Here is a 26,825-nt window from a genome sequence, read left to right as displayed (position 1 = left end):
GCACTTCTCTTACTAATGATGATGATGATGATAATAAGAATTCTTCTTTTCCTTTTGGCTTGTCCCGTTCGGGATCGCCACAGCTTGTCATCTTAGATGAATGCATATTTTGTTTGGCACAGTTTTACACTGGATGCCCTTCCTGATGCAACCCCTGTGCATTTTAGCTGGGGAGAGAAGCTTACAGCACCCGGTATTCCCAGGCGGTCTCCCATCCAAGTACTATCCAGGGCCAAAGCCGCTTAGCTTCCGAGATCTGACATTCTCAGATGATGATGATAATAACCTTTGTAGGTTGCCAAGTCAATTCTATTTTAGATAAATAGATTTAAGGCGGTTGTGGCACAGTCACACGACTGAGGTTCAAATCATGAACCCGCCTGTGTAGAGTTTGCATGTTCTTCCCGTGCCTGCGTGGTTTTTCTCAGGGCACCCCAAGAAGGGTTGCGTCAGGAAAAGCATCCAGCGTAAAAACTGTGCCAAACAAATATGAGCGTTCATCTGAGATGTTACGCTGTGGCGACCCTGAACGGGACAAGCTGAAAGAAGCTTCACTCTGGTTTCCTCCCACATCCAAAAAACATGTGTGGTAGGTTGATGGAAGACTCTAAATTGCCCTTCGCTGTGATTGTGAGTTCAGATGGATTGGCTGGCAACCAGTTCCGGGTTCCACCTCCTGCCTGTAGACAGCTGGGAGAGCCTCCAGCACTCCCATGACCCTTGTGAGGACAAGCGGTCAGTTAACGGATGGACAGCATTTAAAAGTGTTAATTAAAATGATGATTATTATCATGAGTTCCACATTTCTGATGTAGCTGATGTGTGTTTTTGATGACATCCCAAATCTAATGAACTTTGGCCATTTAATCCATTGATTTACATGTAAATGGATCGTGAAAGATTACTATGACTTCCATGTGCATGTATTTACCATGCTAATGTTGCATGTAGTGACACACACACACACACGCAAACACACACACACACGCACACACACGAGTGATTTAGTGGTTGCTAGACGAGATGCATGTGAGATGAAGGGAGACATGGCTGTTTGCTGCCTCCTCGATTGCACTGCATTATTATCAGCATTTTATTATCAGCAAAACAAGGTGTTAATTACAATGCCCACGTGTTGATGAGGACGTAGAGACCTTTTGATTATCAGGTGGACATCTTGCATCTATTCTGTCAATCACACTTGTCGTAAGTCATATCTTTATTCTGATTCCATCCACCCCAAACTGTTATGCTCCTGACATCCTGCCCAGGCTGGACGTGGCATGCCAATTAGTCGGCACACACCTGCACCTTGTTTCGGCTGATTACACCCGGTACTTATAGGACCCGGTGACGACTGGTCCTCCGCCAGATCGTTGTGGTTCATGCCCCGTTCCAGCACTCCTGTATCTCTGATCATATTCCCGTGTGTACCGACCTCCGCCTGTCCTCCGACCAACCCCGTAAGCCTGACTCCTTTGACACTTCTGCCTTCCTTGATCGATCTCCCGTGTGCCGACTCCTTCCTGCCAGATGACCTGCTCTCCACGCTCAACGTCCTGACTACCGCTGCTGCATCTAACTGCCGACCCGATCCTCGACCTTGGAATAATAAACGTTTTTCCCAAATTACCTCTGCATCTCCCGTGTGCTCCTGCATTTGGGTCGTGACAAAAACTCAACTTATAAAGGGAGCCTGTTACAATTATTACAGTGTCATATTCATTCTTGGAAAAAGAATGACTTTTTTTTTTTGTCACAATAGGAAAATGTAACATTACAGGATTCTGCCATTGGTCTGTTAAATGACTGTGGTTAAGCGTTAATTTCTAACATGCTTTAGTTTTCCTAAGTTAAAATTGTCCCCATGTGGTGAAAGAATTGACTTCATTTTACTTTTCTGCGAGTCAACTAATTGTGTTTGCATGTATGAGATTGTGTCTCATTCAGATGAGAGGAGTCACATTTGTTACATTTTGTTACAGTTTGTTCCATTGGTGTTTTTGTTTTATTTGTGTGTGTAAATTTATTATACTGTAGATCCATACAATTCAATGTGCATGAACTTCTATGTTTTATTTTACCTTCTTGAGCACAGGTGTGTTAAAATGTCAAAACCTCGCCAAAATTTCCGTTAAGTGGGATATGCCACTCTATAATAGTGCCATCAATCATGACAATTTTGTCGACATCCCTCTCCATGTCTGTGGCCTCGTTCATTTAGCTTACCATTTACGAGTTTAAGAAAACGCTGAAGTGAAAAAAGAGGATGACGAAGCCTTAGGAGATGCTTGCAGTGCATGGGAATGATGAGGTCTGTGAAGTTCCATGCACCACACCACATCACTTTGAATTAATTGCACTGGATTCTTAACGTCTGGTTAACATTGAAATGTGTTTTCTTATACACAGTGTGTTTCTGGATATATCACAGATCGCCTGTTCAGTAATTAAGATCATAGGGGATTTTAAGGCAAGTCATGCTTACTGCTAATTAGGAATGAAGGAAACTAAATCTGTATGTCTTCTCAAATACAGACTGATTCAAACTTATGATGTATTCACACAGTAGAGGCAATGCCTTACCTCATAATATTTATAGTTAGGTGATAATGCATGTCTTACATTTTATATTCTATTCTAAAAGATTTAAAATTCAGAAAAAAAATGTAGCCTGTCTCATAACACTTATATTACCTTGCAGTTAAAATACATTCACGTTTGTTTAAACAACAAGATCAATACGGTGCATACACTGTGTAAGCTATTCCTTTATGGCCATATGTGATATGTTGGCTCGGAATGATGGTGAGATACACCAGCCCTCTAAGTTGACACTCAAATATTTCACATAAAGGGTCGGGTGAAGTTTTCGGGACAAATAATGATTTGGCTTCAAATGTTTGTTATTGTGGTTTCTAAAATACACTGTCAATTTGGATGAACGAAAAATAGCGGTTGCACACTGGAAATATTGCTTTCCCCCACTACTTTCAAAACCAGTTTTGACCCATTTAACATCTGTTATGGAAAAGACCACTGTGTTTACTGACACACTCTTGCTTTATAGCAACATTTGTATTTGTATATTTTATCTTGAGCTAATCATTGGCTAATGGAGACATTCAGAAAACAATAAGTAAGAAGAAATGGAGCTGTTTTGGCTATCCATCTCCTATCTCTAAAGGGTTTGAATATTATCTACATAAAAATAACAACTCAAGCATCAAGCATTAAGCAGGACATAAAGTGTGATATCTGAAGCTTACAAGCAAATACTGTATGTCAATCACAGCTATCTGCCTGTCTGTGGGGAAATGCAGTGTGACGCATATCAGAAGTGATGACATGAAATTATGTTGTGGTTGATTTTGGCTTTGGGGTGTAAAATGTGATTGTGGGAAAAAATAAAAAATAAAAAATATGGGTGCATAACAGCCAGGACTGTTTTGCTTTGATTTTGCTCTGACTTCTCATACTCTTTTGGCGTAGTAGCATGTTTTTTATTACATCAGACTCTGCCACAAAGGTGTTCATTAATCTAGATTAAAGTCTTGTAGCAGCCAAGATGGAGTATATAACACACACTATTGGATAAGCTTTATTAGGCTATAACATGTGCCTGTTGCCTTCTGTGTGGCTCAAAATGGAGGCCGCATGGCGCTTAGAGTGGTACTCAAGTGCACTTTGGGGCTGCTAATGTGTGTGTTTGAGAAGGATTATTTTTGCAGGTGAAAATGCCATATGACTATTCGCTGAACATAATCCTTGGCATTGATTGGTTTTAGAATTGAGCATTTTAAAAAGCATCCAGATGATTCATTCGTTCTAATTGCAAAAAGACAAATTACATAATCTTAGCATCTTGAAAAAGCTAAGATATAATAACTAATAAGCACTGTAATTTAAACAGTACAGTTTGGTTCAGTTGTAGTTAAAAGTTGGGGTGTTTCCATTATTAAAAGCTAAAACCAACATGATCATAGTATGAACATGAAAATTATACAACAGCTCTACCTTTCATTGGGGTACCAGCCACAGTTGTTAGGTTCTCCATTGTTAGTTGACAGGCCAAGGGTCCCGTGGTGCACATTGGTGCATCTTGCTCAACACACCAGATCAAAATTCTGCCATTCTAAATGCCAGCGTGGAGTCTTAAACTGATCTGCAGCACTCAGTGGAAATGTGGCTAAAGATTATAAACTCAAGCATCTCCTCTGTTTGCCAACATGATGTATTTGTCTGCAATCAGAACTCTTTGCCAGATTTGGTTTTAATGACAGAGTGTTCTTGGTGGAGGTTATCACCCTTCTGCAAAGCGAAATACCATGTGTGCACCCAGCGGGGGGACATTCCTACTAGCCCCATGATTTCCTCTGGTCATTCATGCGGGCTTCATCCCCACTGTAACAGTATTGTCTTGGGGCTCAGCCCGCCCTGACAGGCCCCCCCACACTTCAGGCTTTGGCCACCCTGACAACGTTGCCCTTCAACTTTGTGTCAACCACATTGACACTGAGACAGAGGATGGGACAGGGGCAGGTAACAAAGATAAGATTTTTGTTGGGGTTTATCCAGTGAATTATTTGAAATAAGAGGATTATACAGTATTTCCGGCTTTAGTCAATAATCTTTTTTTAAAAAGTAACAAACATGAACATCTTTTCTGAAGGGATCTTACTTGCTTTCAAACATTAGCTGCATATGTTTTCTGATATTTGTCAGTACTGACAGTAGACATCCACATACTAGGGAATATACATTTGAGGGTTCCATGAAATGTCGACAGTGACTTTGACGGTCACACAGCAAATCAAAAGGAAAACAAATCTTCTGTTTGCTAACTAAATTAGAGTTTCACCATTTCTTTCAAGCTTTTGCTCATTGGTAAAGAAATGTGAGAATACGGCTGTGTGAGCAAAGCAAGGGAAACACAATGCTTTCTACTAAGTCAATCAGCTACACTAACAATGTGGATCCATGCAGTGAAAGCCGAAAGCAGGACAGAGGGCATCTGCCTCGACTTGTGAACCCCACAAAGGGCATTCAGCTTTTCTTTCTTGGGCCTTCATCCTTTCCTTTCCTCACTCTCACTGCATTCTGCAAGTGTAAAAGGCGGCTGTACATCATCAATTAAGGAGGAAGCTGATTAAAGGTGATTAGGCCCTGCCCATCTATCACTCTCGCTTTTCAGCCTGTCACTGGCCCCAAATTAAGGCGGGAGCTATTGTATTTGTGTAGATGCGTGTGCTGAAAAGAGAAAGAATAAATGCTCACCTAGCTAGTTAAAGATTGCATCATTACACTTATTTTTGACAATTATTTTTAAAATAGAGAGCCGCATCAGATAAGATACAAAATATAAAAAAAACAATACAAAACTGTACTGGGATTACCTAAATGAGACACAGCGGTCCATTGTCTTCAGGACTGTTGCAACATTGTTTTTGGAAATCAAATGATTGATGCTCACAATTTGCCAGTGAAAGCCGTGTATTTCATTAGAAGTCTTTTATTGTGCAAGAAGCTGTATTCGGTTACACGTTATGGGAACCAAATGATATGTCCTGGTTTTGCACAAATAAACAAATCATTTCAAGGGTTATGTGCATATAATAAGATAAAACCATAAAATGAAAACTGGTAATGATTCAATAAAATATAAGAGGACAAACATAATCCTGCAATGCACTCCAGTACATTTTTGGAGATCAATTTCATTTAGTTTGTAAAAATATTTCAACATGGATTAAACACATGGTAAGGCTAAAAAGCCAACTAATAATATGAAATAAGACCGATTTTACTTGCATAATACTGTTATTCTAAATTAAACTCTTATGTCAACAGAAAGCACTGCACCCATCCAATTATGTCCCTGACATATTTTCAACAGTGGTGCTCTTCCAAGATTGAAACAGCATTTAAACTATCACATGACACTTAAACACACGAATGCATTTAATTGCACGTTTTACACAGTGTTGAGTTACATTTCACTAACTTGGGGTGTGCAGAGGAAACTGTGTAGGACGGACTGGCCACTGTCTGATTTCAATTAACAAGCCTAAACCAACTCCATGACATGAGTCAGCCTTGGTTTTTGCAGCACAGAGGCGGAGAAGTGGTTTGGGCTTGTGTCCCTGCGTGCGTAACTTGTGTATCATCATGGTTCAATGACAAACATTGTATCTTCAGCTTTCTGCTTGGAAAGATCATAGCAGTACTAATGAAAGCTCATACTTACAACAGTTCTGGTAAAAACCATTTAGGCTCTACAACAAATAAAGCAACAACGACAATACACTACTTTGGCCTCCATTGACTCACTATTTAAGAAACCTTTTTGCTCAAAATGCTCTTCTCTGAGGATCTCAACACTATCGCCACCAAACCCTGTGTTGCACTATACTCCTAGGACAAAGACTTTAGATGAAAATTTGGAATTCAATGACTGTACAAATGTACTTCATGAATGTGATTACCCAACGTATTTACCTGGTCAACGTCCTCTGAACATTTCAATCGTTCTATTTTTCAGCGTTCTTAAACGTGGATGACACATGTGGCGTGTGATTAACGTGTGTCTAACGCATGACTTAAAGTACGTCTAACACACGAAAAGGATGTAACAGCGACCAAATAAGATACCCCTAAAAACCATTAGCGTGTGCAAATGTGTCATTGGGGCGCGGCGAGCGATTTGTCAACGTAAGATGAGTGTGTTGAGCGTGTGACCAATGGGTGAATCATGACAGAAAAGCATTTTGCTAGTGTGTAATTTTTACAGTGGAACCGGCACGAAAACGTTGGAAAGTTCATTGTCACTTCAGTTGTTATCGTGAGTTAGAACAGTGAGCATCGTGCCGCCAAGAAGAAGAAAAGTTAGGGCGCGGACTTCAGCAACTAGCATTGCTAGTAAGAAAGCTAAGCCTCTTTCATCACGAGCAATGTGTTTGGAGGAAAAACAACAGCAGGAGGAAGAGCACGTCCCTGAAGTCACGCACCATGTGACACCCCCTGGGGACCCTAAACGCCTTGCAAACCCCAGTGAGGACGGTCCGACAAAGAGACAAAAGAAGCAGAGAAAGGATTGCAGGATCCTGGACCGGGATGTTGAGGATAGTCTGGTGGAGTTTTTCCGCGAAAACGAACTGCTGCTTTCTGGATCTTCCATAGTAGGTGCTCTCTACTGTAGCTTAATATTAAATGGACCTTGCTTACAAAGCATCGGTTTATATACCCATATCCATGGAAGTTCAGGAAACGCTCGAATGATGCTCAATGGACATTTTGGTTACACGCTGTGTGCACTAGGGGATTGTTCAGTGGGCGTTGGTAGGTTGCCAGTGAGTTGTTCACTGCAAAGCAAACGATTAAGTAACAACCAAGTAAAGCTAGAGTTACGACTGACTAACGATAGGAAAACGCGTGCAACGCTCGGCGAACCTTGGTAAAACGTTCCACGGATGTTCTTGAACATTCTGCTGCGTTTAAAATTAAATGTTGATGAACGCAGGTCTCGGTGAGAACTTTTATGCATGTTCAAAACTTTTTTTCCGGACCGGCGTTCTCCGACGATTCCCAGCGATCATTGACGTTCACTGGCGTGGAAACAGCGCTACTCTGGAGCTATCCCGGCGACCATGGGCGACAACCAATGTTTCCTCAAACGCTATAGGACGCTGGCCAGAACGTCATGGTGTGACGGGGCCATTAAGTACATTGGTAAAAAACAATTACCAAAAATGAAGTGGAACCAGTCTTTGCCATCCAACAGCAGTAACGTCTAAGATCACAACCGTTTTTCTGAATAAACTGATAAATCCCATTATGGATACACAAATGTTTTATAAAGTCGCTGTTGTGGGGACATAAAATAACCCCTAGGTGCAATTTTTAAGTGGCTGATACTTTTATTATGTCGATTGAAAGATAGCTTTTTATGAGCCTTCCTTGTGCCCTGGAACAAAGGTTGAAAAAGTCCAACACCTCAATGGCAAAGTGGGCCATAGTCATATGATATCTGTCGCGCATGGACCCTGAATGCTGCAGCCATCCTGCCATCCAGAATCCCGAGTTACTTTTGCGGAAGGTTGCAATCTCAAATGACATCCCGCAAGAGGCGGGCCACGTCTGGACAGCTCACCGGTTAAATCACATGGCTGTCATGTGCAGATAGACTATCCATTCACACTCACAGTCACAACCAACAAGTGGATTCTAAGTAACTATCGCCTGATCTCCTAATGTGTTTGCTTTATGAGAGGAAACAAGACCACCTGGAGGAAACTGATACCAGCGCGAGGGAAAGGCAACAAAGAAAGGCACCGGCAATATTTTATGTCCAACTCTCTTTCATCTATATATTATGCTCAGGAGTGTCCATCATAGTGGAAAAGTCTTTGGATCTTAATTGGACCCTGGAGAGTTGTTTCACTGAGCTCTTATGAATCACCACAGGATTCTTTGACAGTGTGATTTGTGTTTGTGTGAGATCCAAGTTTAGACCGAGGAGAGTGTTTGGAGAAGATCCTTACAAATACCGACCATTCTGGTGTCCATCAGCACTGGCACCATTGTGAGCCTGGGATCTTATGTTCTGTGTGTATACACGTGCCTTTGATTTACTTGGGGCAGGTGTGCATTTTTGCAAAGATATGTACGATTGTGTGCTAAAACATCACAAAATCGGCGTGAAACTCAAATTAGTTCTGTAATATAAAACACTCAAGTGACAAAGACTTAATTTTTATCAACCTTGGTGTGTGTGTCTGTGGGGATGATGATGTCTGGGTGCATGAAACGTGCAACAGGAGGAAAACGTGTGTAACAAAATGTACAGGTGAAAAGCCGTAGTAGTGTTTTGGTGAGAGGGGAGCAAGGGTAAGAGGAGAATATTGATGTTATCATAATGCAGTGACTGTACAGCCATTGATACTGTGCAAGAAAACCAATACTACCAACACACGTAACACTGTATCTACTGGAAGAAATTACATCACAGTCGACAGAGACAATCATTTTATTGTTAATAACACTCTCTCACAAAATAATACACATATACACACATATCTATCTTTTTTACATACATTTGAGAAAACAGAAAATTAAATTAAGAACACTATATGTAAAAATACACATTTCCATTGTGAGATTTCAAAGAGAATATTATGCCTGTATGATAGTTATGCTTTAACTAAATTAAATGTTATTAGAAACATTGGTACATGGATGGTGGCTGGGGCATCACAAGAGATGAAGGCAACTGCCATTCGATAGTGGCCACTGAGTCCACATGCACAAAAACACATTTGAGGGCATTGTGTTGTGCACACACATACTATACTGTACATACAAGCACACACACACACACACACACACACACACACACACACACACACAAACACACACACAAGAGTGTGTAAGAGCCACTCGGATCACAAGTTGCTGATATATGGAAAGGTTTATCCTTCTCTCTGTGACCCACTAACCACAGCCCCTGGGTGTCTCTCTCTGCTTGTGTCCAGCAACACATGGCGATGCACCCTGTGGTGAGCTATGTCAGTTGTGGAGTGATTTAGCGTTGCTCTGCCCCAACCAGCTGACACACCTGCCTCAATACATTCCAAGTGGACTCCCAGACACGCACATATAGTTTTATGACTCAGACTTGGGTTTGAAAGTGTGAAAAGGATTCACACTCAGGATTAATTAGACAACCGCACCACTGTACATGCAAAGCCATCTAGTTTTAAATGACTATTCTGTGCCCATAACCTACATGTTATTTTTTCAAAAGATGCCAGCAGGCCCTGAGTTTCTTGAGGCTAAATGCAACTTTTAGTAATCCTGCAGACAATACGTACATTTACTTAAAACTAATTTTTTTTGCGAGGGTTCCTGAAGCAATATATTCAAAACAGCTTAAGTTACACAAATATAACATTTTTTATCTTGAAATCTGACCTGGAACTACTTCCAAAGGCAGTTTCATTATTTCTAGTGTATGTTTCGATAACTATCCCAATAATAATCCCATCATTGGTGCTGCACCCTCCCCCCCCAAAAAACAAAAACAAAGCAACAATGATTTTTGCAAAGATGTGAACTTTGATAAGCTTGGGGAATGTGTTAGCTTCACTTGTCTTCTTTTACTGAAATTGTCCAGTATTACATTTTGGTAGTATTAGTATGGAACATTAGAAGGTCAAAGTAATGTGAGTCACTCAACAAGAAATGGAAAAAATGTAAGGTGAAGGATAACACCGCCATTGAATATCTAATGATGTTATTTGAAAAAATCTAATGTTTGTAATGTTATATGTTGCTCAAGACGAGATATTGACTGAAAAAGTTGGAAATATTAAAGTTTGGATTAGAGCAAATGAAATAAAAAGTACATGTATTATGGTCATTATTTTACAGGAACATCAAAACCGTTTATTGAGTCTCAAATATGTAAATGTTTCATTTCCACTTTTACAGTCCAGTGCACCGCTAGACATTTATATTGTACATCTTGTACAGGAGTTGTAGTGAATGCAACTCTGTTGAAGGGCCAAATAACATCTAATAAAGGAAATGAAACCTAGATAAAATTATGGATGGACTGGCTTTTTTCATGTATTTATTTATTTATTTATTATTTATTTATTTATTTATTGTTATTTCCCCATAGCTGATGCAAACCAGATGATAAAATATTAGAGCTATTTTAGCTTTTGAAACAATAAACCCCTGTACCCAAGAATAATTTAAAGACAGGAGCAGTTAAAACAAAAAGTTTTTTTTTTTTTTTTAGCAGTCTAAACGAAACTATATTTACACAGGAGATTGAAGGAGATCAGAGATTTCTGAAGAACATTAAATGATGTGGGCCATTGCTTATATATGCCATGTCATGTCATTATCAAAGCCACTTATCTCACAAGGGTTGCGGGAAAGCTGGAGTATATCCCAGCTAGCTTTGAACAAAAGGCAGACGACACCCTGAACTGGTCGCCAGCCAGTCGCAGGGAAGATATTGACATCAACACTGAGCATGAATCGATCCCACGCTGCCCACACCAAAGGCAGGCGTGTGTACCACTAAAACATCAGCGACTGTGCTTCTATATATTTTCTATTAAATAGCTAAACATGTACCTACAAAATTGAAATCTGCAAGCAATGAAGGAAGCAGTTGGAAGTTGTCCTGAACCTGATTAATCAAAACCTGGAGCACTGCAAACCAAGCTAACATTTTTCATGTGCTTATTCTCAACTGTACGAGTAAGTGTGCACCATGGTGACGAAGAGCTTGGTTTCTTTCATTGGTCCTGACATCCATTTTTGGTTTGCGCAGAGTACCACTGTGGGGAATAGGCTCATGCTGTCTGAAGTAAGGGGACTCTTGGGGCTCTTTAGCATATGGCGTTGGGCACTTACTGAGGAGTGTGTGTAGATGTCTGTCAGTGTGTCTTGGTGCATGGTGTATGTGTGTGCCCTTCAGTCGTCCTCAGGTGCTCCAGAAGTGAACATAGTATTCCCCGTTGGAGTTTTCTAGTTTTATGCAGGCAAAGGAGCATCTCCTTCACTGGGATTTAATGTCAGCAGCTATGTGGACCGCTATTTATCTGAAGTGTGATAAAGACTAGGAAGACTTTGACTCTTAAAGTAATCATCATGGGTGGAAAAAAAAATGATTAAGGGGTAATGACAGAGTTTTAAGCAGTCCGATAATGTGTGAAAACATCAAACTGTATCATATGTGAATCCAAACTTAGTTACTCATTTGTCCAGTCTTGCAAACTACTAGATACTGTAGTTGTCAGTGAGACAACTATTTGACTAGAAATTGTGATATGGTTGCTGTTGGCTACAATTGTGACTATCCCGATTTTACTACAATAGCGTGTCTCTCTAAATCACCAAGATGATGACAGCTAGTGTGTTTATGTGAGTTTGGTGTGCAAGGATGGCTACCAGTGTACAAAGAAGCAGAATAGTTTTCAAGACTGAATGAAGGCAAATCCCTTGAAATGTTTGACTGTGTGTTTCCAGGGAAAGGAATGCGGAATGTGTGATTGTGTGTATGGCCAAGTGTGAGGGCATTAAAGCGTTAGTGTCATACGACACAATTCACACTTAACCATGCTGATACAGAACCTGTGTGGTGGTTTACAAGCGTTGACTTGCTCCTGTGTGCTGGTTGTCCTGGATTTCCTCAGTGACCCGGTTAATCTCTAGAGTGTAGAGTGCTTATAAAACGGTTATTGCGTCCTTGATGGATACAGCGGGGACTTGATCCATACCTACCGGTGTGTGCGGTTTGTTGGACTTTTTCCCTTCTTTTTTGGCCTACTTATTGTCCTTCAAACAACAGTTGTTTTACATAAGCACACACACATACACACACATATGCATGCATATACAATTTAGAATATTTAAAACACAAGCGCAGTTCTTTTTGAAACAGAAGCGGTAAAGCTACTTCTACAGAGGGAGAACATTTGAACTTCAAACAGAAAATTTTGAGCCAATATTTGAACCAAGAATGCTTGCCTGTGTGACTGACATCCTAGCCTTATCCTTCAATGTGCCACTCAACATTTATGCCTTTGCAAAAATGAATCCGAGTATCACACGAACCTGTTCCATCAGTGAATGTGAGGGTGAATGGTTGTGTGTCTCGTTATGTGCCCAGTGATTGATTTACGAACTAGTCCAGGGCGCAGTCTGCCTTTTGCCCGATAATGGGACATATATGATGATGTATGTTGTGTGGACACTATTTAACGCATATGACTGTTCATGTCCTATGTTTTCAGATGAAACCTTATGCAAAAGTAAGTCATTTTTCCTTGTTGATTTGAGGCATTTACATTTAAAAGACACCCTATTCAAATCAACATGAGTGCAAAATATACACAGATATTGTATAAATAACAAAGAAGGGGAGTTCACAATGACCTCTGGTTATAATTAGCAGAGACACAATATACAATATGTGTTCAAAATTTGATTTCATTAACATAATTCAGGGTGTATATTTTGATTGGAATTAACATTTATTAACACCGTGTGCTTAATTAACGGAAAATAGTGAATTAATTAGAAAAGAGTAAATTAGGTTGACCTTATAATGAACACACACAAACACATCCACACCTACATGCACCACGTGAAACATCCTCAAACAAGTAAATAGTAAAATGACACTATGTGAGAAAATACGGAATGTTCGAAAATATATTCATTACACCCATAGCCACAATTACTAATGAGGACAATGAGGTCATGACCTTTGTATTTATTCCCACGTGGAAAAAAATTGTTTCCACACCAAGTAGAGTTGTTTGTCAGCAGTTATCACCTTCTGTCTAATTATCTCTGTGGGTCAGGAAATTTCTATGACAAAATACCTTGGATTCAGAAAAGTAGATGTACATGAATGATAGTACATGAAATATCAATTAATGGATTTTACATGGTAAACTCAAAATCACAGAATTAGAGAATGACAGGATAAGGTAGACCTGTGTATGAAGAGAGGTGAATGATTAGTACCAAGAGGAGGTTGCACCCTTTCTTCTTTTTTTTTTCCTTTTTTTTGTAGACAGGATGATAAATGTGCCAGAGATAGTATGCAAACAGGAAATCAATACCTGAGTTGTCGCAGTGCTCCACTGCTGTTGGTCGCCTGACTGGACTAATGTTTGAGTCGTGTGATTATCAAGAGAGGAATGATGACTTGGAATGCAGCTTGTATTTGGGCCATTGGGTCAAGGGTAGCGATACTTTCCCACATTCTCACTGGGACACCAATCAATGTGAAAGGAACGAAATGTAGATCAGAGTTGAACAGTAAAGGAAATGGAACAAGTTATTTGTTCCTTGTAATTTCTCAATACTCACTGTGTTTTCCAACCAGGGTTTATCCTAATGATGAGGAAAAGTTAATTTTTTTTAAATATAAAACAAAGATTTGATTAAAATACTGAAGAAAATGTAATGACAAACATCCAAACTAAAAAAAACAATGTATTACAAAGTGTAACGGTCTTTTCACTTGACTGTACTTTAGGTGTTTGAATACATCTGTACTTCACACAATCTACATTATGTGTATTTATCACGACAGCCTAAAGTGGAATTTTTTTATGGGACATATTGCACATTAAATGTCTCTGTAATTGACAGTTTTACCATATTGTACCTTTTAAAAAAAAATTAAACTCACTATTTATAAAAAACACCACACAATCCCAACTTGATTCAGGACAAATAAATCTCTCTTGAAATGTCCACCAAGATATAAATGCTTCTTTTTTTTCAAACTTCTTGTCAATGAAGGACTAGTATGGACCATCACTCAGAACCCATATTAATTATTGATGAGCCCTGACCTGGGCTATCGACTGAGCAAATTACAACCTTAGTTATTCATCCAAGCCACATATCCCATGTCAGCTGCAGCGTGCGTGTGCATCCTTACACGTGAAAGACGGGATTGTGTTTCAGGCGACATTTTGTCAACACCAGCCCGGCACTGTGATATACTCTCATGAGAGTAGTAGTTCCATGTTTTTTTTATAGTATTTGTTGATTTTTTTTACATAGATATTCAGACTTTATAAGAGACATTTCAAGAATCTTTCCAAAGGCTGTAGTATGGAGTTAATGAAAGACAATCAAGCTCTGCCTGCGATGTTGAGTTGGTCCAATCATCATTCTTATGCATGCAAAATCAAAAAAAAATTGGCTCTGTGGCCATTCCGGTGGCCAGCATATTAGCGGAATAGCTATTCCCTCCCTCTTTCAGAGTTGGTAACTTAGTCCATAAGATTTAAAATGGGTTCTGGCAGTTGAAGAGGTGCTGGGTTTGTAACTGCACATATGCTATCACAATCTGTGTGCACGCCCCACCACACACTGCTGGTGAACGTCAGTGGAACACATGTTGATTTTCTTCTCAATGAGGAGTTAGCTCCTTTGAGTGGAATCTGATTTTGCCATTGCCCTGTTTCAGAATCCGCCCCCACCACCCCCACTCCCCTTTCTGTCCTGGCAGACCCACAAAAAAACAGGACTTTTATTATTCAATTCCAGCTGTTAGGAAAATATTTCTACAGTTGGGGATAAGAAAACACAACACATTACCACTGTCACATGAAAACTTCATAAGTGTATGTCGAGATATTAATTCTCGCACTAAAAGTGTTATGAGACCCTCCCAGTGCTACAGTATATCCTTCTCATGGTAATGTCACAAGTATACTTTTGCGATAAAGCATTATGAAACAAGGTTGATGCATTTTTTTTCAAATCTTAACTTCAATATCAATATTCCCCATTAGAATATGTTCCAATATATACCAATATATACCAATATTGCACAAATTAACACGCTGTTCTGTGTTTAATTTGTCTGGAACACACTTGTTTTATATAAATACGAACACAGAATTTCAGAAATGCCATTTTTAATTCAATGCTGGAATTTATGCAATTAGGCCCAACCAGGATACCGTGAGATATTATCTGATTCTACTTAATTTATGTAGTTATAACTTTTAATTACATTTTTTTAGATTAATGCCAGAGTTGTTCAGTAAAAAAAGGGAGAAAATTAAATGCTCACCAATTATTCACACCAAGTACATCAATTTAAGAGTACATTTTGACTTAAAGCTTCATTTTTTCACTATTTTTGTTTAGTGGTCCGCAGTGAGATCATTATTTCAATTAAGGTTGGCTGGTTTAATGGCTTGGTTGGCTTTCGATTGAAGATACAGTGTGTGTACCACAGTAGGTTAAAATCCATGTTCATAGTATTATATTACAAGTTTGTATGTCCAGAAATGGTAACTGATCCAGTTGGACTCAAGCCAAGTGTTCAACTGCCCAATGAATGTAATAAAATCATCTTCCCTTGGTATCCAGATGTTAACTGTTCTGAGCATCAGTGCATCGACAAAGGGCAATTTATGGATAACAGGATCAGCTAAAGGCACCATGATGCAATTAATTTATTTTACCTGTTGTCTCTATATGGTTTATAGTCCTTGCTGGTTTCTGCTGAGCCAGCGATTATCCCAATGCTTCTTTTCAGTAAATGGTTGGGCCTTCTGGTTGTCAAGTCTAATTTCCTGGCGTATCATCCTGGAGGCGATGGGGAGGTTCTGTTTTCTGGGTGTGTCCGCAATAATTGGAGTTGTCATTCTTGTAGTAGGCTCATATTTGGTCATTGAAACCTGCATTTGACACACGTAACTACACATAAGCACCCACATGTACTGTCTAGATTGGATTTAGAGGTGTATTTACTGCAGCAGGGAGACCTTGATGTGCCAATGTTAGTGATGGATAAGGCAGTAGCAGCATGGGCTGTGTCATTGGCTTTTTTGTATGAGTGTGTTGTTCTGCTACGCCAAAATATTCTGCTACCTTTTCTGCAGTGGCTCTTACTGTTGTGCTTCTGACAGGTTTGTAGGTGTGTAATCGTGACAGTTTCAGTGTATTTCATTTGGACTGAATATTTTTGGGGGGTCTTACAATATTATTTTTGTATTTGGTATCATATTAAGACAAATTTGGGAACATGTAAAAGTGTAGGATGAATGCAATTTTCAACTCAATTTGTTATTATTGTATTGCTTTAAATAGGTTCAACATTACATAACTATTTCAACTGCACCGTTTTAAGAAGGGGCCAAATTGTACAACAATATTAAACAGTAGAACTCCAAACTTTGCAGCAGAAAAAGGCTGAATGCAGTTACATTGACACACTTGACAATGAACTTTACAGAAAACAACCTTTATTTCTTCTGAGTGTGCTTTTTGCTTTATTCATGCTGTGCTTTCTAAAAAACGAAGACACATTTAATTGAGGCAATGCAGGGATTATTTATTCCATGGAGTTTAATGGGTTACAGCTACATTAATAAAGGATTTATATTGTGCCTTAATGTGAATGCTCCGACTGTTTGTGAGTGTGCATGTGTGTTTTTGATGCCAGAAAACCTTCATGCATCACACTTCAGTTACTGTGAAGGAGACTGTATTTCTTAAATTGCTTGTAATACGCTCCTTCTGCATGTGACTAACGTCTCTGTCTCTTTATTTCATCCCCAGTGTGCAGGGCTGGCTTTTACAAATCCACACTTGGAAACATGGAGTGTTCCAAATGTCCGCCTTATAGTTATGCTCACCATGAAGGGTCATTGCATTGTGAATGTGAGAAAAACTATTTCCGTGCGGATGGAGACCCAGCCTCCATGGCCTGCACACGTAAGTATCCATGCTTGCAAATATTTTTTACGAGATGCAGGTTTTCATCATCTTATTATTAATTGGTCCCCCCCGAATATCTGACAGGAGAACAACTATGTTGCAGTGTGGGAGGAGTTTTTAGTTTGCAACAAAACTTAAGATAAAACAAGCTTCTTTTCGCCCCTAGGAGCTAATTATCCCCCTTTATTTCAGCTATCACTGCACTTTAGTGTTACATGATACCCTAAATGCTTCAAGATCTTTCTCACTGAGTTACGATGCATGATTTTTCAACATCCAATCATAGAAGGAGGAAAATTGCATGATTAATTTGTGAGAACAAAACATCATATGATAAATTGATTGAGAATCAGCAAAACTTGCAGGAGTTATCCAAAGATTTACAAACTAAACTAAAAATAACAGTTAAGGGCATTGTTACAAAGTTAACGGATTACATTTTAAAGGCGCATCAGAACACAGTGAAACTAAATTTGCCAGCCAATATGGAGTGACAGACTTGGCTTGACATTACATATTCAGACCCTGCATTTGCTTTTAAATAAATGCCAACATTGTGTTAAGATTAGATAAATATTCTTCCTCCAGATTTGGGGGAATTTTCTTCTTATTATGTATGTCATCAATGTGTAAATTCTCTCCAAGTCTGCTGAAAACATCGCTGGTAAACATTTACCTAACGTAAAAAAAAGAAAATTCAAGTTGATTGATTAAGAGCCATTGAGACAAAACCACATCAAGTAAACTTCTATGGCAGCTGTAATTCATTCACAAATCATTGACGTTCCGAATATTTATTGGTCTGATCCACCCTTTCTCATGCTGACATGATTCCGTTTGCCTTCCTCTGATGCAAATTGATTGCAGATTCGTCTTCCAAGCTTTCTAAAAGTCCCTGAAACTATACATCAGCCCCTTCCATGATGTCTGATTACGTAATAATTTATTAGCAAAGGACTAAGAGAGTAAAGTCATTTATCAAGTTTCACCAATTGCAGGAGAACAGTCGAACATGTAAATGGATGCCCTTAGTAATGGACAGAGTCTAAATTAGAAGAACTGTCATGACACGACCTCAAAACCATCTGGTCAGCTGGCCAGATTTCCTCTCTTTAGGGGCAGACGAAGATAAAAGAGCCACAACTAAAAATCAAAACAAAACAAAAAAAGAAACCCTAATAATTATTTAAAAAGGCGTGGTAGGGGAATTTTAGATTTGGCATTGGTATTTGAAAATATACATGCCAGAGATGAAAGGAGGCAAGAAGGCAAATGTTGCGTTTGACATGTAACCTCTCATAAATCCGCCACCCTTGTTCTTAATGGTCCTTTACTCAAATGGAATAATTAGAGGGGAAAGTTGAAACACAATAATCGATAATTGGCAAAATATCAGTCAGAATAATAATTGTTGTAAAGCGCTGCAACAGAAACCATGCTAGTCTTTTACACCAGGAATAAACATTAGGGATTATGACCTTTTCTGTTGTTGCCAACACAAACTGTAAAAATCCAAGCCTTGTAAAAGTAGAATTCAAAACTGCTGAGCTGATGTATTGGCTTACATCTCAGTCATAAAATGGCTGTGAGTGGATTTGCCATTAAATGTCATTTTCATTGCGCAGTTCCCCCTTTTTTCCCATCATTTCATGACTTCATTTTCCCTTCTACTTTTGCTTCCCTTTCTCATCCTGTTTATCCAATGTCCTAGTAGTCTTCCCACGTCCACCTCACGCCTTGTTCTCTGACCACCAGGCCCTCCCTCAGCTCCTCGTAACGTCATCTCCTCCATCAACGAGACCTCCGTTATCCTAGACTGGAGCTGGCCAGAGGACACGGGTGGCCGCAGGGACCTCACCTTTACTGTCCTCTGCAAGCGATGCCGCGTCGGAGCTGCAAACGGAAGCAATGGTGGCAGCCCCAGATGTGAGCCCTGCCGAAGCAACGTACGCTTTCTTCCAAGAGCCACGGGCCTCCAAAACACAACCGTGACAGTGGGAGACCTACTAGCTCACACCAACTACACGTTCGAGATTGAGGCACAGAATGGAGTCTCGTCACTGGCGCCAATGATGAGGCAGTATGCCGCTGTTACCATCACCACCAATCAAGCCGGTGAGATGTTACAACAGATGGTAGATAATATCAATCAAATATTCTGTCCCCACCACAGCCATGTGCGCTGGGGTGCATGTCACAAGCACACCAAATGTGCTTCCCTGTGCCTTTTAAAACACTTTAGAAGAAACATTTGCCCAAGCACATTAGACAGCTTTGTTTTTCAAAAACCCAAAAGGAGTCAATGTATGCAACATATGACTGCTTCACTTTACTGTCTTTACATGCAGTATCAGGTGTATTACATGCACTTGACTGTTGACAAACCAGTTTTCTTATAAAGTGTATTAAGAGCAGAAAATCACCCATACTAGTCAAAGACCACACGAGGCTGAGAAAAGGCAAAGAATTTGACACCAAGATCATAGCACAAAAGTAAAGTATGTGTCTAAAGAAAGCACTTCATCATGTGCGCCAGGAATACCAGAATCATACTTTACTTAAAGAGAATACATGAAACAAATGACAAAAGTAACCCTTGGTCAAAAAAAAAAAAAAAAAAACAGCAACGCAATGATATAAAGCAGGCATTAAAACTATTGCAATTTTTCCAGCTATTCACAGGATTTACTAAAGGTCTGGCAATCCTTCTTGAAGGCTTGTCTGGAATGACATTTTTTTACCCAAAGGAGCTGGACTTCACCAAAACAATTCCGTTTTAACTAACTCACTGGGAGAAGCAACATTTTACTTAGCACTATAGACAAATAAATGGTTGTACAGTATTTCACTTACATCCAAAAATTAGTTAGGGACACAACTGTCTATCTCGAAATTTTACCAAAACACCCACATGTACCATCACCGTCTCTGCTGTAGATGGTGGGTTGTGTGCGTTATTAGTCTTCCTGGATGTCATTTAGAAGTAGCAAGACGTATGAGAACATAAGCGTTGAAAATTTGAGGGGATATGGGTGCAACTTTCCCAATGATTCAAACAGGAAACTTGCTGCCCAATAGAAACACCAATTAAGACTCATTCAGAGAGAAGATACAGCAGTTTAATGATCGCAGCTCAAAGAGTACAAGGGTGGGCTAACTTAATCAGTTTACATTAGCTTATTTATTTTAAATTTGTGTCTATTCCTCCGAGTGTCAAAATTGGGTTTTAGTGGTGTTGGATCCAAAGCAGGTGTTTCAAAAAGTTATTTAAAAAAAAAAAAAAAAGCCCAACAAGGATAATTGAAACAAACTCCAAATACATACTAAATACAAACGAAGTGATGGGACAACCTGAAGCAACTGGACAAGATACACGTGTCTTGGAAGAGCTGATTGGTAGTCACTAGAAACAGGGTTGATGATAACAGGTCGAAACAAAAACCTAACAAGCAGGACAAGACAAAATAAAAACAAGGAATGTAAAGTGGAGCAGTGTTAATGACAACCCTAACATAAAATTTGATATAAATCTAATCAAAACAAAGTCCACAAATACACGGCTCATGACACGGAGACTCATAAGATATACATAAAGTGAAAGGGCACAAAGAGGGAGGAAGTAAAGGATGATGCTACCTCATAACAATGCACTGGCATTTCTTTGGGACTGTAAAATTATGATCTCAAAGAATGAGTGCAGTAGGAAAACTGCTGTTTTTAGTCAGGCATGCGTACCAAACATTGCTTTTTGATGTTTGTAGTTTTGGCTGCAACTGCTGTGGAGATGATATTGCTTAGCTATTACAGGGCCAGTTTAATTTCTTTTGCAAGATATTCTTTTTTTGTGGGACACAAATGGTGCCCATTGCTCTTTCATTTATTATTATTTTTGCTGTTGATTCAATTCTGAGACCAGGCAACCCAAAGGGGCTCCAGGATGGCCTGTCTAAACAAATATTTTATATTTACAGCAGTGTGACTTGATCCTTTTAAATATCATAGGTGCCAAAAAGTGTATACTGTACTCCCATCTTTCTCTGGTCCTCCAGAAATTCTCTCCTTACTTTGCGATGACACACTAGGATAGATATCTGGGTCAAGAGCAGCAGGGCACAGGAAGGATACTGCAAGGAGTCACGAGACACACAGGAACCTTAACAAACTGCACGCGATCTCAGTAGCGTGAGGACTGAACACTGTCTCGACTCAGCCCTTCTGGATATGGCACGACCTGGTTGACATTTGAAGTGATAACTTGTGACAGAGGAACAAAGAAAAATACTTAAGCGTGTTATCATCACAGCTGCTACACGGGACCGTATTTCTCTCCCATTTTATTTAATGCTTCAGCCTGCAATTTAATTTTCATATTCAAATATACTCACACGCATCATAAATGTGTTATATTTACAAGTCAAGCCCATGCTACAATGTAATCATGTTCACTGACGGGAGCCTGACATCTGAGAAATGAAAATGTCATCCGTTTTATGGGCAACCTTAGAAGAACAATGGGCTCCTAAAAATTGCCATCCATTTTAAAAAAAATATCTGACCGACAGCCCTCGCAAGATCAAGAAGGCAACGAGTGGTCATGCTTCCGTATCGCAAGTGTAAAATAGACAATACGAAAAGCAGGAATTTTGCTATTCATGCGCAAAGTTTGGCCTTTGATGTAACTGGGTTTCTTTATATTGTCTTAGACTAATGTGTCTTTTTTGATTACCTTACAATTTCATCTCTCACAGCTTTTGTCTCTCTCAAAAGGCTGTTTACAGGTTTAGGCGAGTCATTATACTTGCAATATATTTCCTGTGCACACTATGTGGACAAAAGTATTGGGACATTTGTTCTTTAAACCTGCAGGAACCCTCAGATTGAATTAGATATACATTTTATTTTCCCATGGCAGAAAAAGCAGCTTGAGTGCTCAACTCGAGTGTATCATGAAAATATTTGGCCTATTATCTGGGATATTTGTTTGGTCAATGGACACTGAGGTTTAAAAAAATGTTCGAGTTTAGCCCAGAGCTCAACGGGTTGAGGTTTGGGCTTTTAAGTTCTTGCAGACCACAGTCATCCAACCATGCGTTTATGAAGCCTACTATCTGATCATAGACTAGAGGCAGGCAACAACCTTGACTAATCCCTAGTCAATCTCATTGCACAAATAGACAATTTCTGGGTCTTCATTTAACCTAACATGCATTTTTTTGGGACAGTTTATGAATAATATTTAATTTACTTCTCTGCACCACATTGCTGGCGGACACAACCTACACCAACCCACATGAGGCAAACACATTGCGTGATTAAGGTTTATTCGTTCGTGTGGTAGCACTGAAATTGTGAGTGCAAAGCATTTGTATGAATGTTTGTTATAATTAGATTGCATGGTCCCAGCTGGCTTATAAACGAACCAGACGTACTCAATTTTAAATTAAAGGATTAGTGGCACATATAAGTTCTGCTTTTGTATGTTTCTTCATTTATGTATGACTTGAGTGAAAAGGAGTGAGCGACTGAAATTTACAACAGCACATTTTTGACTGTGTGGTTGAGCAGGGCTTTATTATTATAAGTATTACAATCTGTGTGGATAGGAGTATTTTTTATCTGAATATATATTTGACTTGAACATAGCTTATCAATGGTAAGGGTAAAGCGTGCACTGAATACTAAGAACTGTCTGTGAGTCATCGCCAGTTGAGATGGAGCTTTCAACATTGTTGATGATCATACAAAGATGCAGGCAGAGAGTCACACTTTGAAGCTAAAATACACAATGCACACTTCACTTGACTACACCCCCACATAGTGTATGTGCATGTCTCTGAGTCTGAAGAATATCTCCGCCTCCAGCTGTACACTCTCCGTTGGCCCTGGGAGTTAACAAGGATTAAGATGTCGGTACGCCAGCCCTACCTGATCTACTCGCACATAGAGATGCCAAAGCTGTTAAAAGATGGATTAAGTGTTTCCCTGGGTAGTAGCAGTGTGCCTGGGCGGTACTGTCAGAAAGATTTCCTCCTCTCATCTCTTTGCCCTCCAACTCATGGTCATCGCGATGTTGACTAAGTCTGCGATCTACAATTAAAGCAGTTTCCTCAAAAGTAACCTTCTGAACTCCTCCTGTGCTTGACAGAGGGAGAAATCACTTACTATACTTAATATACAGACAGTAAACATAGAGGCCACTTTCACTCATTTACGTCAGACATAAATAATCAATTTCTGTCAAGACTTTTTGCGTCGATTAAATCAGGGAAAGATTTAGCCTTTCATACAGATTTAAATGAGAGTATTTTCACATTGTGGGAAAATGAGGGCATTTGGACATGCTTGCTTCTTGGAAGGGCTGTGCAAAAAAAAAAAAAAAATCAAACTGATTTCTAGAGGGAGGGGTGGCACATTGTGCTGTTCGAGAACCCATTACAGTTTGCTGAGAGCCAAGTACAGGTGTAGATGCAATCATATATTTTCACTGGAATTGAGATCAAGTAGGGGAGTGACCAATCAGATCCAACAGATAGAGCAGTTTGTGTAATGCTTGATTGGAAGAGTATAGCCTGACGCATAGTGATTTTTCAATCAGAAAAGTCAAATGGACAACTTTTGTATTTTTTGACTGTTCAATATGTTCGATATTTGAGGTCTACTGTATTGAGGTTCACAAGTAGTGCAGTTTCTTTGCCATATAATAGAAAATGACAATGGTAATAATTGTGGTATATACTTTTAAATTATTATTTCAGTTTTTTATGAGGCTTTCATTTCTTTTTAGTAATGACTTACGCACATTAGGTATATACGAGTTACAATGTGCTCCCTGTCTAATGGTCCTACAGTGTGGTAAGTATTCCCTTAAGTTCTCCTTAAAAGACGTATTAATCACACCACACGGCCAGTTTTTAAACCATTATTGCCCTAGCTTGGAACCCAAGTCATAAAGTCACACTATCAGCAAAATCAAGAGACAACTAATTAAACATTTTGCAACAGACAAGTCTAAAGAGAGAGGTAACAATAAAAGGAGATCCAAAACAAAGACACAAGGAACTTGAAGTTGTCCTAAAGCTGCTCAAACAGACAAAATCATTACCGCCATAAACCACAGTGCCATTAAAAAAGCACGGCCTCACCCCGCTATCAGAACCAGGGGGCGAGGAGGACTGGGTGCTCTGGAAACAGATTCCCCCCATCTGGATTTGCTATAGAAAAAAAAAAAAGCAGAAATACACATGGGTATATGCATGGGAAGACAAAAACACACACCCATGCCCACAAAGGCACACTCTGTGGCTTTACAATACCAATCAACCAAACATTTCAAAGACAAACATGTTTTTTCCTGTGGTCTAATAAAATTAAAAGTCAATGCCTCAAATAGAGAGTGGGCCCCAAAGCTGCCTGGCAATTAGAGAGTAGTAAAAAAAAAAGAGAGAAATGAGTATCTAAGTGTAGAAAGACTGAAAAGGATGTGTGGAAGAAAGAAAATAACTATATTAGGTGAATGATGAATGGAGAATGGAGACAAAATTTAATTAAAAAAATAATATACGAGCTAACGAGCCAGAAAGTGAGTTGAATCATTGTCTTTCAAATTACTGCAACAGCAATGTTATGTAATCTACAAATCGTGTATAGGCACGGCAGCCTAGAGCTGGGGTACCTTTCAGACTTTACACTGTCGAGAGAAAAGACATAAATCTTTTGAGCACTTCATCAAAAGGATTGACTAGAACAACACCATCTTAAACTACAGTTGGTGTGACTAGAACTAAATAGATTATGATAATCAGAATCAGAATCAGCTTCATTAGCCAAGTGTGGAAAAACACAGAAGGATTTTTTTCTCAGGCAATCAGTGCTGCCCTGGTACGACATTCAGAACAAAGAACAACAAAGTAACAAGAACAATGAACACGAGACATTTCTGTTAATAGGAACTACTCCTTATAAGTGTCACAGATGTGCAAGATGTAAACTCTTCTTCATTTAGAACAGGTAAGAGATAAGAGTGTGTCAACGTCCCACATTGTGTTAAGTTTGTGCAGAGTGCCTTTTCCCATTTGCGGTTCCCGTTATAGACCAGTGCAATGACAATTCTGCAAAGGGAGCAGTTTAAAGTGACGGATCATGCGATAGTCTACAAAGTATATTACGAATACTAATATTGATTAGACCAGCAGGATGTGAGGGTGTGTCCCAACAATGGCACGAGGCGAAAAAAATAGGTTTGCTGAGCAAGTGATTTATTGAGTTAATTGCCAGAGGGAAAAAAAAAAAAAACAGTTCGAATGCCTGTGAGTTTTGACTTATATTGTTCGGTAGCGCTTTCCCGATGAAAGGAGTTGGAAGAGCTGGTGCGCAGGATGTGGAGGGTTCGAAAGGATCCTGCCCGCTCTGGACCTAGTTCATGTTGCGTGCAAGTCTTCAATAGTGGGTAGAGTGGTATCGACAACCCGTTCAGCGGTTTTGATTGTCCGTTGCAGTTGCAGTTTGTCCTTTTTTTGTGGTGCCCCCAAACCAGACTGTGATGGAACTACACAGTACTGATTTGATGTCCACTGTTTAGAACTGTTTCAGCAGCTCTTGTCACAGGCCTTGCTTCCTCAGAAGCTGCAAGAAGTACATCATTTGCTGGGCTTTTTTTTGAGGATGGAGTTGATGTTCATCTCCCACTTTAGGTCTTCTGAGACTGTAATTCCCAATAATTTAAGGTCTTGGTGGTTGTCACAAGACAGTTGGACAGCGTTAGGGGCAGCTTTGGTGAAGGATGCTTCCTTAAGTCCACAATCATCTCTACAGTCTTTAGAGTGTTCAACTCCAGGTTGTGTTGACCACACCAAAGTTTCAATCTCGCCACTTCCTGTCCATAAACAAACTCATCGCCATCTTTGATGAGGCCGATGACCGTGGAGTTTGACAATCGGATGCCTCAAGGTGCAGTCATTTGTGTAGAGGGGGAAGAGCAGAGGGGAGAGGACACAACTTTGGGGTGCCATGGTGCTGATAGTGCGCGTGGATGAGGTGGTGTCCCCGAGCCTCACCTGCTGTGTCCTGCCCATCAGGAAATTGTACATCCACCGGGAGATTATAAATTAGGCCCTCTCATCAGGATTACAAAACATTGACTTTACAAAGGTTAGTCTTGTTGAGTCAACCCAGACAATCAGTTACGACTCAACATCATTTCCCATTATCATTATCTGTCGGTGTAATGTCCAGGTATCCAACAGATATTTTTTGGTGATGTGTAGCTGGCCACAAGTATTTCTTGATGTTTTTTTTTTTTTTTTTTAAATACATGTTTCTATACAGGAAGCTGGTAAAATGTTGGCCTCACAGTTCTGAGGTCCCGGTTTCAGTCCCGGAACCGCTTATGTGGAGTTTGGATGTTCTGCCCGTGGCTGCGTGGGTTTTTCCGGGCACTCCTCCCACATTCCAAAAACATGTAACATTAATTGGACACTCTAAATTGCCCCTAGGTGTGATTGTGAGTGCAGCTGTTCGTCTCTATGTGCCCTGCGATTGGCTGGCAA

General features: G+C 39.7%; 1 protein-coding gene across 9 annotated transcripts in view; it reads left to right on the top strand.

Annotated features, from left to right (window-relative positions):
• The window catches only part of epha3 (eph receptor A3), an 87,589-nt gene that overhangs the window by 29,324 nt on the left and 31,440 nt on the right, over positions 1-26,825 (top strand). For all 9 annotated transcript variants that reach the window (XR_009798063.1, XM_061840988.1, XM_061840983.1 and 6 more), the window contains 2 exons: positions 17,122-17,277; positions 19,036-19,395. Coding sequence is in view for 8 of the 9 variants with exons in the window: in XM_061840988.1 (XP_061696972.1) it covers positions 17,122-17,277; positions 19,036-19,395 (516 nt within the window). In the remaining variant the exon portion in view is untranslated. The remainder of the gene's footprint in view (positions 1-17,121; positions 17,278-19,035; positions 19,396-26,825) is intronic.

This window comes from Syngnathoides biaculeatus, chromosome 14, assembly GCF_019802595.1.
Source record: "Syngnathoides biaculeatus isolate LvHL_M chromosome 14, ASM1980259v1, whole genome shotgun sequence".
Taxonomy (NCBI): Eukaryota; Metazoa; Chordata; class Actinopteri; order Syngnathiformes; family Syngnathidae; genus Syngnathoides; species Syngnathoides biaculeatus.
The sequence above is the reverse complement of the archived record's forward strand: the minus strand, read 5'-3'. Positions and strand labels throughout refer to the sequence as shown.